Here is an 11,998-nt window from a genome sequence, read left to right as displayed (position 1 = left end):
GGTTGCTCAATGGTTTAGCAATTTTAGAAAAATCCTTTATAAATCTTCTATAAAATCCTGCATGACCCAAGAAACTCCTAATTGCCTTAACATTAGTCGGTGGTGGTAATTTTTCAATTACCTCCACCTTTGCTCTATCTACCTCAATCCCCTTACTTGAAATCCGGTGTCCAAGAACAATGCCTTCTGTAACCATAAAATGGCATTTTTCCTAATTTAAAACAAGGTTTGATTCTTGACACCGTTTCAAGACAAGAGATAAATGTTTAAGACAGGATTCAAAAGAATTACCAAAAATAGAAAAGTCATCCATAAATATCTCAATAAACTTTTCAACCATATCAGAAAAATTGAAAGCATACACCTCTGAAAAGTTGCTGGAGCATTGCAAAGTCTAAATGGCATTCTCCTGTAGGCAAATCCTCCAAAGGGACATGTGAATGCTGTCTTCTCTTGATCTTGAGGGTCCACTGTAATTTGATTATATCCAGAATATCCATCTAGAAAATAATAAAAAGCATGACCAGCTAACCTCTCAAGCATCTGATCAATGAAAGGCAGGGGGAAATGATCTTTCCTTGTAGCAGTGTTGAGCCACCTGTAGTCTATGCACATTCTCCATCCTGTGACTGTTCTTGTAGGAATAAGCTTATTCTTTTCATTCTTGATCACTGTCATCCCTCCTTTCTTGGGAACTACCTCTTTTTGGACCACCTCTTTCATAGTTGGATTGAGTCTCCTTTGTGGTTGCACAACTGGTTTGGCATCATCTTCAAGGAGGATCTTGTGCATACACTTGGTTGGACTAATCCCTTTCAAGTCACTAATGGTCTACCCAAGAGCTGTTTTATAGCTCTTGAGCACTGAAACAAGCGCCTCTTCCTCTTCAGGCTTCAGGAAAGAGCTAATAATTACTGGATATGAATCATTTTCACCCAAGAATACATATTTCAGAGAAGGGGGTAAGGGTTTGAGCTCAAGCTTGGGGGCTTCCTCCTCCTTGATTGGCGTGTTCATCAGCTCCTTTTGGGGTGGTGAATCATCAACTTCAACTAATTCGTAGTCAGAAATAGGGTCCAGAACATCATCAAGTACCTTAGCTTCCAGTACTTCTTGAACAAGTGGTTCAATAACATCTATTTTCATACACCCCTCAGAATCATTAGGGTGCTTGAGAGCTTCAAAAACATTTAGGACCACCTGTTCTTCATTGACCCTCAGGATTAATTCACCCTTTTGCACATCAATCAGAGCTCTACCTGTAGCTAAAAATGGTCTACCAAGTATAATAGAGGGTTTTACCTCCTCTTCCATGTCTAATATAACAAAATCAACAGGATTTGAAGCTTTTTCATCACTGAAAGTGGCATGAGGTTGATGCTAGCTCTAAGATCACATAAAGCTCTCTGAATGCCGACTTCTCCAATGGTGCAAGGAATGACAAAGCTTCCTGGGTCTGGCATCTTCTCAGGAAGGGTGTGTTGAATAATAGCACTGCATTCCTTGGTTAACACCACGATTTCTTGCTCCTTCCAATTTCTCTTGTGGGTCAATAACTCTTTCATAAATTTAGCGTAGAGAGACATTTGCTCCAGAGCCTCTGCAAAAGGAATGTTGATCTGCAGCTTCTTGAAGACATCTAAAAATTTAGAGAATTACTTTTCTTTGGATGCCTTCTGAAGCCTCTGAGGATATGGCATTTTTGGCTTGTATTCAGGGGCCTGATAAGGTGGGATAAGTGTCAAGAGAGTCAGGAAATGGGTTGTCTGCACGCTTAGGAGGGGCGTGCTCTACTTCTTCCTTCTTCTCCTCTAGAGTTTCCTTTTCAACTAGATCTTCATTGACCTTGGTCTCAGAACCAGCTACCTTACCACTTCTCAATTGAATAGCCTTGCAATCTTCTCTTGGGTTCACCACTGTATCACCAGGAAATGTATTTGAAGACCTTTCAGGTAATTGCTTGTTCATTTGACCCATTTGCACCTCCAAGTTTCTAATGGAGGCTCTGGTTTCTTGTATGAAACTCATCATCATCTCCCAATTAGAATCTTCTTGGGATTTAGAATTTGCCTGCTGAGGTGGTTGTTGTTGCTGAGACTGAAATTGGCGGTTATTATAGTTGTTCTGTTGAAAACCGCCCTGAGAACTATTGTTGAAGTTCTGAGGTCTCTGAGGTTGATCTCTCCACCCAAAATTTGGGTGATTCCTCCACCCCTGATTGTATGTCTTAGAATATGGATCATTGTTGGGATTTCTAGGACTACTCGCCATGTAATTCACTTGTTCAGAAGAGGGTTGAGCATAATCATAATTATTATTTTGCATAAAGTTACCTGCCATGTCATAGGAGACTTCCTGTGGTGGATTTTGGGTGTTGATAGCTGAGACTTGCATGCCACCCATCTGTTGAGTAAGTAGATTTATTTGCTGAGACATCAGCTTGTTCTGAGCAAGAAGAGCATTAACAGCTTCTACTTCCAACACGCCTCTCTTCTGAGGGGTCTCAGAGTTCACAGAATTCCTGTTAGATGAGTATAAATATTGGTTGCTTGCAACCAATTCAATCAGCTCAATCGTTTTCTCTGGTGTCTTCTTCTTGTGCAATGAACTGCCTGCAGAAGTGTCTAGGCTCATCTTGGGCGCCAAAAACTTGATGCGGAATTTATAACCCACAAACTAACCGGCAAGTACACCGGGTCGTACCAAGTAATACCTTACGTGAGTAAGGGTCGATCCCACGAGGATTGATGGATTAAGCAACAATAGTGTTTGATAGGATTAGTTAGACAAACAAAAAATAGTGTTTGGAAGTTCAAAAGCATTAAAAAATAAAGAAGAGTTTGAAGACAGGCAAGTGAATAGGTGAGGAATAAAATATGAAGAAATAGTTAAGGTTTCAGAGTTATCTATTTTTCGGATTGACTTTTCTTATTATTTTATTTTAATCATGTAGGTTTTAATTTATGGCAAACTATATGTGACTAGACCCTAATTCCTTAGACCTTCCTAGTCTCCTCTAAAATTCATCGACAGCCAATTCCTTGGTCAATTAATTCCAATTAAGGGGGAAATTCAATTCTAGTTATATGCCACAGAAATCCTAATTACCCAAACATAAAAAGATTATATGTCACGTATCCTATTAAATCCAGATAAATTAGAAGTTTAGGAGAATATGTTTTCAAGCTGTTGTTCAAGTAAAGAGCTTTTCCAAGTTATACAAGAACGCATTTAGAAAGAGGGTCATACTTCCGTTCCACCCAAATTCATAAAATAAAGAACGAAAACAATTCTTAAATATAAATCCATACATAAATTAAAATAGAAAAAATAATAAAATCAATCCATACAAATAGACAGAGCTCCTAACTTTAACAATGGAGGTTTAGTTGCTCATGGTAAAGAGAAAATAAGGATTCAGGAAAAATGTACTCCGTTTCAATCTGATGGATCTGAATCCCCTTTTATAACTAATCCTAATAATTTAAAAATTAAATTTATAAAATTAAAATTAAAATAATATCTTTTCCTATTTAAAAATCAAATTTGAATTTAAATTCGAATTAATTAACAAGTCTTCAGCTGAGGGTGGGGACCACTTGATTTGTCCATTCTGCAGCTTCTAATATGTGTTTTCTGAGCTGGAAACTGGGTCAAAATAGCCCAGAAATCGCCCCTAGCTTCTTTCTGCGTTTTTTGCACGTTGCGCATGTCACGCGTACGCGTCGGTCACGCGCACGCGTCAATGGTCTTTTTCCGCGAGTCACGCGTACGCGTCAGTTACGCGCACGCGTCACCATGGATACTTCCAAATCACGCGCACGCGTCAGGCACGCGTACGCGTCGCTCCTTGCTGCCATCTCCTTTGATTCTTGTGCTACAGAAACTCCATCAAATCCAGCCGAATGCTACCTAAAATAAATAGTATTGCACAAAACTCAAAATAGCATCCATAGTGGCTAAAATATAATTAATTCTTTATTAAATTCAACAATTTAGATGCAAATTCACTAGGAAAAGATAGGAAAGATGCTCACGCATCAATATTCTTGTACTTGTTGTAGGTTTGACTGATTAGGAGTACGGTGATGGGAAGCGCCAGAATCAGCATACCAAGATGGATCAGCAATCGTAGCAGGTGTAGCAAGCATTGCTTTGGGATTATGGAATGAGGGAGGTGGAGGGAGTGCATTGTGCATAGAAGAGTTGGGTGAATTTTGCTGTGCATGTTGAAATTGTTGGTCAAATCTAAAATAACAGTAACTAGCAATATACCCCCAGCTTACCACAAATTTGACATTATGGCCGATTTGAGTTCCAAAAATCTCTACCTCCACGATTTGTTCTTCCTCCACACCCTCTTCGACCATAAGTGCCTCTATTAGGTGTAGGCGGTGTGTTTCTTGCATAGCCAGAATCAAAATTAGTTTAAGTAGAAGGTTGAGATTGAGTGAAATTGACCTGTACCATTGAGGGTTCTGATTTCTTGAACCTCTCCACAATGTATTCTTGAGCCATCAAGAGAGCTTCAAGGTCTGGAATGGAATAGGATGGATCTTTTGCAGTGACATATGTCAAGAATGACTGATAATCTTCATTTAATCCATCTAAAATAACATTGGTGTATTCTACATTAGTTAGAGGAGCTCCAATAATAGCAAGTACATCCACCACTTTTTTTATTTGAAGAAGATAATCAGATGCTGGACTAGTCTTCTTGATCGATTTTAATTGCAGTTGAAGTTGCTTAATATGAGCTTTTGTTTGTGATGCAAAGTGGGTGTGAAGTCGGCTCCAAATATCATGAGCAAAAAGACAACCAAGAACTCGATGTTTGAAAGAGGGATCCAGTGATGAGTAAAGCCAGGAAGAGACATTGTAGTCATCAAGTCTCCATTATTTATATGTCTTTGTTTCATTTTGTGCCTTTTCATCAACAGCTGATGTGTATCTTATTGGAATCTTCTGTTGGTCCAGGTGATCTTGAAGTTCTTGACCTGAAATTGTAAGAATAGCTTAATAGCGCTAGGTGAGAAAATTAACATTGTTGAGTTTTTCTGGTAAAGGAACAGAAAAGGGCTTTAGAATTGACGCAGATGGTGATGCTTGAGTAATAGCAGTAGCAGGTGATGGATTATTGTTGATAATTTCTGCCTCCATGAATCTTGGACGCTATCTGATACCATGTGAAAATAAAGTCTATACAAAGTAGAGAACAATAGCAAAGAAAAGAAGAAATGAATGTTAACTATTAATGTGTGTTCTATACAATAAATTGAAGAGTTTTATTTGTACATAAATATTAAGACTCTAGAAACTACTAACTCTAGTTCAAAAATAACTAATGTGGTTAATTATCTTTTTTTATATATGCTATTATTAAATACTACTATTAATTGGAAAGTTATCTGGTATTTAGTCTCAAATTTTGGATTTGAAACAATTAGGTGAACTTTAAAAAATTGATTAAATTGATTAAAAACAATAGGCTTTTGTTGGCAATTAAACTAAACTCCTCAATAACTTATATACAAATTGAAGAAGTTACTTGAAATAATTAATTCTATAAACTTAGTTTAACGAAAACAATGTTAGATATGTAAATAATTTTATTATCATTAATCAAGTTGTTAAAAGATTATAAAAGCTTATCATGATTGTCTCAATATTTGAAGCCCAAAAAAAAAATCGAAATAAATTCTAATGCTACAACATAATTGGTGACTATTATAATACTTTTGTTTGAAGTTTTGAAATTATTAAATTAAAAAAATTAATTTAAAGTATTTTTTGAATTATAAATTGATTTAGTTATTAACTCTATTTTTTATATTTTAATTTTACTTTTATTTCATTCTCCTCATTTATAGTTACTGTCAACACTGTCATTGCTGCAAATACCAAAGCCACCCACCATTTCATATCCACAATTTAGGGTGTGTTTGGCAAATACTTTCGAGGAGGAAAAGTACGTTACAATTTTTTAAAATTTTCTTCCTATAAACGCAAAATTTTTAGCTTCTGCATTGCACTAACCAGCTTTAAATTGACATTTAATATTTATTTTTCTTTTACCAAGTTTATCCTTTATACATATTATTGTATTATTTATAGAATTTTTATTATTTCTCTTTATATATGAGTTTTTTATTATTATTTATTATTTATACTTTTTATTAATTTTTGTTTGATATTATATATTTTAAAAATATATAAAAAAATTATAAAAAAATTAAACATGTATAAAAAAATAACATCATAATTTAATGTCTTGTCCTTTTTAGTAATTATCTATCTAAAAGTGATTTTAACTAATATTATCAAAACAATATTTATTTTATCAAAATCAATTTTGATATAGAGTTGCCAAACATAAATTATGTTGGCACAAACTTACTTCTATCCAAAATCAATTCTATAAAATCAATTTTATTCAAATTTCAGTTTGACAAACCACAATCCAAACACACACCTAGTCTCCAAGCCTTCCACAGATCCTAGTGTCCCATCCCTATTCTCCACAATTCCCAGTGTCACTATCCCCGTATCCTCTCATGTCTCAGACACAGATGTTTGCGACTCAATTTTATGGAAATGGAAGGCATATGTGTGCTATTCTTCGATATGGATTCATGGGGGCTAGACATATATGTGGGACAGGTTTTTCGCAGTGTAAGGTAGAAGAACTCGGACCGTGCGAGTTCTTTGGTGATAAACTTCTGCATAACAAATTGCACGGTCCAATTTGTATGGTAAGAGAATTTAAATTTCGGAAGGTTGAAATCGGACCCTCCTTGTTGCTTTAGCTTGGTTTTTTAATATGAAATGGGACGACAAATCGCATGGTCCGAGTTCCATGCTGAGAAGTTGAATTGAACTCGGACCCTCCGTTTTGCGTGAGCTTGGCTAAACTGCTAGATGAAATCGCATAGTCTGATTTCATTTTTTAATATTTTTTTGAATCAGGTTAACCTAGTCGAAAGGTGCGAGTTCGTTAAAGAGTCCTATATAAAAGTGTGAAGTGAACTGGTGGTAGCTTACTCGCGTCTTCTTCCACTTCTTGAACGGCTGCTTCTTCTGTTTCTTCTTTCTCGTTTCTTCATTGCTTGTTTTGAACCTGAAAATCTAGTAGCTAAAGTTATGCCTTTTTTTGGTGATTAAGAGAAATGAGTGACAGAGTGTTACTAAAAGTGTATTATTTTGGTCAGATTTTGTTACAAACGTCTGAAGGAGTAAAATTTATTTGTGAAAATCCACTAGATGTTGTTATTCCTTTTATCATCTCATTTGAAGAGCTCAAAAGTGTGATCTGTAAAAAGATTGGTGTTGTTATTCCTATACAGATATCCCATACCGGTGTTTGGTGGATTCGTCCAGTTTCAAACCAAATATGTGACGGACGAAGCAAGCATGCAAGAGATATTTTCAATGTATATTGAAAACCGGGCTCAGATCTCGTTCATCGAGTTGTATGTTGAGTTTGAACAATCTGAGGCTGACCGGAATATTCTACGAGAAGATTATAATAGTGACAGTGAAGAAGAGTTCGAAAGTAACTACGAATTTGTTACTCCAGATGGAGATGAAGATCAAGGTGACGGAACTATGGCTCCAGATGTGACAGAGGTGGCAAATGCACTCGCAAATGAAGTGCCGTTTGAGGAGCCATCATTCATGCGAGTTTTGGACTTGGAAGCCATGCATGTTCTGGAGTTTTCGAAATATATGACTGCAGGTACGTAATTCGTCGTATTAGTTTTTTTTTAGTTAGTTATTGATTTAGTTATGAATAAATTAGTATTTATTTACCATTATTTACTCAAATAGATGTCATAGTTCTCAGGATCGAACCGATGCTCGAACGGTTCAGGTGACTGGGTCACTGGTTCAACCGCTGGGTAAGTGGTTGAACCGGTTGATCCGGTCCTATGTAAATAAAAAATAAAAAATAGCAAGAATGTTAAATAAGAAACTTGAAAATGTCTGTGTTTGCTAACATTTTAAAAAAATTAAGTTATTTTAAACCAATATGGAACAGGAACAATAAATATTTTATTTTTTGTACTGTTATATATATACTACAAGTACTTATTAGAAAATAATAATAAAATTCTCTACAATATGATTATTAAAAATTACGTGAGTTTGTAATTATTATTCGCACTGGATCGATGCCTTGTACGGTTCAAACCCAATGAACCGGACCGGTTAGGATCCGGTTCATTGGGTTTGACGGTCGAACCAGCCGGTCCGGTCCAGTTTTTATATCTGATGCTGATGTTCTTATTTTGTTTAGAGTGACATAATAACATGATGTCTGGTTTAGATTTATATCATACTAGATGCAGTGAATGTTGATTTACCCTTATTATCGGTTTTGAAATATCTGTGTATTAATTTAATTTTTCCTATGGTGGTTGTCCCAGCAGAAATTCCTATTATCACAGATGGTGAATTTTCCATTGGTATGGAGTTCAGTTTTAAGGAAGCTGTTATTAAGGCGATAAAAGAGTATACCATACAACGAAGCGTAGACTACCTGGTGTATGAGTCTGAGCCGTTGACATTTTATGCCAAGTGTACACAGTATGGGTCAGGGTGTGATTCGCTTATCAAGGTTAGCATGATCCGCAGGAAGTACTGTTGGATTATAAGGAGGTATAATGGTAGTCACACTTGTACCAGAGCCACCATTTCACAGGATCATTCAAAGCTGGATTCTATCATAATTGCAGAAGCAATAAAGCCATTGGTTGAGGCTGACCCCTCCTTAAAGGTGAAATCGGTTATAGCAGAAGTGCAATCGAAGTTCAACTACACCGTTAGTTATCGAAAAGCATGGTTGGCTAAGCAAAGGGCAGTAGAAAAAATATTTGGATGTTGGGAAGCATCGTTTGAAGCGTTGCCTATATGGTTTGAGGCCATGTGTCATAAGGAGCCATCAGCTGTTGTCCATTTTGAGACTATGCCTGCATATCAAGGCGATGACTTGGTGGGTGATATTCGAGTACTGCATCGAGTATTTTGGAGTTATTACCCCTGTATTAGGGCATTCAGACATTGTAAGCCAGTTGTCCAGGTGGATGGGACTCACTTGTACGGAAAGTATAAGGGTTGTCTACTAGTGGCAGTTTCACAGGATGGCAACAACAATATAGTCCCAATTGCGTTTGCTATTGTGGAGGGAGAGACTTCTGATGCATGGCACTTTTTCCTTAGTAACCTCTGTCAACATGTTGTCACTCGGGATGGTGTGGGTCTAATATCCGACCGACACAAATCCATCAATGCAGCTGTGGAACGCAGTAACGGAGCTTGGTCACCTCCTAGAACTTTTCATATGTTTTGCATCAGGCATATAGAGTCAAATTTTCTGTGAAAGTTCAAGGCACCGTACCTCCAAAAATTGGTCGTCAACATTGGTAATCATTTAGTAAATTTAAGTAAGTTATTAACAGAGTTACCGTCGTCATTTGTTTTGACCTCTATTATTTTTCTTTTTTTTTATGTTGTTATCCTCCAGGATATTTGAGGATGGTGCGGGAGTACGAGGCGCGTTACCAGCGATTACGGGAATGGGGCGAGGCGTATACAAACTGGTTAAACCGAATTTCTCGCGAACAGTACGCATTGGCATTTGATGGTGGATACCGATGGGGTCACATGACGACGAATCTAGTGGAATGCATCAATTCAGTATTGAAGGGTGCACGCAATCTTCCCATTACTGCTCTTGTGAAGGCAACATTCTACAGGCTAAACGAGTTGTTCACCAGAAAAAGAGCGGAGGCAGAAGCGCAGATTAATACTGGCCATGTGTTTTCTGATGTCGTGACCTCGAAGTTGCATGCAAACCAACTTGCATCAGGAAACATTCAGGTTAGTTGCTTTGAACAGCAGAATGAGGTCTTTGAGGTGCGTGAGATGCCAAGTGGACTGGAGTTTGCAGTCGATCTACGTGGCCTTCGATGTGACTGTGGTGAGTTCCAGGTGGACCGGATCCCCTACAGACATGTGTTCGCATGTTGTGCCAACTAGCGACTGGATTGGTAACTATATGTGCATGATGTCTATAAGATGGACTAAGTTTGGCGGGTGTACCGAGCAAGGTTTAGGCCACTAGGTAATCCTACTACATGGCCTGCCTACAATGGACCTCGGTTCGTACCGAATCCGTACCTGAGACGCGTCACGAAAGGTCGCCCCAGGATAACGCGCTTCTTGAATGAGATGGACACGCGAATATTACGTCATCCTAGGCGATGTAGGCTATGTGGGGCTGAGGGACACAGTCGTAGCAGATGCCGTCAGTCAGCTGGTGCAAATGCTGACAGAGCTGCTCAATAGGTTCACAGTCTAAGATGATATTATATATGTAGCATTATATAGTATGGCATGAGTTGTCCATTTAAGTTAACATGACCTGATATATGTAGCATTATAAAGTATGAATCTCTAGTATTATAAGATATCTGTAGCATTATATAATATGATCTCAATTGTCCAAATGAGGTATATTGATATGATATCTGTAGCAATATATTAAGATTTTATGAAGCATTAATACATAGTCTATATCGTTAATACCTGAATAAGTTCATTAATGCATAAATACTCTAAACATACAAAGTAATCTTACCATAGTCCAAGTCATTAATACATAATGTCCAATAGATACAAAGTACTCTAAACATAGTCCACATCAGTAATACCTAAATAAATACATTACACCACAACTACTTTCTGATTGTCCACTTTACATCCTTCACAAAGTTCTTGCATTTCTTAGCCGCCTTTTTGAAGACAGATGGAGTGTAGTGATTAGCGATACGGCGTGGTGGATCAATCCTCAGATTGTAACCTTTGAATTTGTCATCCGGAGTGCGTGCCTAACCTGTATACAATTTAAAAAATACGATTAAATGTAGCACATTAGGTAATCAAACCAACATAGATACCACATATCATTCAGGAAAAACCAAACAGAGATACCATTTATGAACACAAAATAAATAACTAATCGAACGTGTAAAGCAAAATACACAACATAATACCATCATTATGAGATTCTTCATCCTCATCGAACTCCTCTATATCATCCTTCTCATCATTGTCCTCGTCATTTGGGTCATCTACTAGATACACATCGGTCTCTTGCTCGAGTGTGTTAGCATTTTCCTCAATGAGTCCTATAGAAACGCGGTTAGGATTTTGACTATTAAGAACTCCGCGTCCACCGTCACTCTTACTAGAGTCAACAGATACGAACCCTCCAGAAGCAACCGATGAGGTATGGCCCGGATACCTCGCATCCAACGAATACCTACCTGCCATGAACTCAGGCTGATGGCCATATTGTGATTGTCCTGCATCTGCAGCCATGAACCCAAGCAACTGGCTAAAAGAACCTCCTTCTCCTGTTTCAAACTGTGACGTACCCCAATATTGTTGATGTATTGGAAATGATGGGGTGAATCATACATACTAGCTTGAGGACTGAGGTTGTTCTTGTGGAAGCGGATTTGGAGGTGATATATGCGGCGAATGTGGCTCCTGTTCTTCATTGTCATCATCCATATCCTGACTACCCTCATCGGTATCCTAATTACCCTCATCCATATCCTGATTACCTTCATCATTCTCTTGACCCACAAGATTCGACAAGTTCAAGTGGTCCCCAAATTTTGATCGGTACCAGTACATGTAACTATCCAATGGATGCTGTGAAGGCATGGGAAGCTCAGATAGAATGTAGTTATACCTGTTTGTCCAATGCATCACCCAAATTGAATGACTCGGTGCTATGGCCCAGTTAAAATTCTTAGGACTAGTCAGGACTTCTCCATGCGCCTTGTCCAGATTCCGCTCCTGACTAGGTACTCCTGAACGAAACCGAACTGTCGCCTAAACCTATCGGTAGCATACCACTCGATACATTCAAATGACACCAACGGAACTGTAGTGCTCCAGACAACTGACTGCATGTAGATTTCAGCAG

At 37.8% G+C, this 11,998-nt stretch overlaps 1 protein-coding gene across 1 annotated transcript; it reads left to right on the top strand.

Moving 5' to 3' along the window:
- On the top strand, positions 6,570 to 10,347 carry LOC107611400. The gene is made up of 8 exons (XM_016313330.1): positions 6,570 to 6,752; positions 6,967 to 6,983; positions 7,344 to 7,655; positions 7,828 to 7,898; positions 8,427 to 8,913; positions 9,049 to 9,305; positions 9,524 to 9,979; positions 10,088 to 10,347. Exons 1-8 carry the CDS (start codon positions 6,570 to 6,572, stop codon positions 10,345 to 10,347), a joined length of 2,043 nt encoding a protein of 680 aa, XP_016168816.1.

The sequence above is a fragment of the Arachis ipaensis genome, chromosome B08 (assembly GCF_000816755.2).
Source record: "Arachis ipaensis cultivar K30076 chromosome B08, Araip1.1, whole genome shotgun sequence".
Classification (NCBI taxonomy): Eukaryota; Viridiplantae; Streptophyta; class Magnoliopsida; order Fabales; family Fabaceae; genus Arachis; species Arachis ipaensis.
The sequence above is the reverse complement of the archived record's forward strand: the minus strand, read 5'-3'. Positions and strand labels throughout refer to the sequence as shown.

What these genes read in the sequence shown, in the direction of transcription:
- LOC107611400 (XM_016313330.1), top strand. Translation starts at nt 6,570, where the DNA reads ATGTTTGCGACTCAATTTTATGGAAATGGAAGGCATATGTGTGCTATT. An exon ending in GTCACTGGTTCAACCGCTGG is followed by an intron (nt 7,899 to 8,426) that starts GTAAGTGGTTGA and finishes TGGTTGTCCCAG; the next exon opens with CAGAAATTCCTATTATCACA. An exon ending in CAATGCAGCTGTGGAACGCA is followed by an intron (nt 9,306 to 9,523) that starts GTAACGGAGCTT and finishes GTTATCCTCCAG; the next exon opens with GATATTTGAGGATGGTGCGG.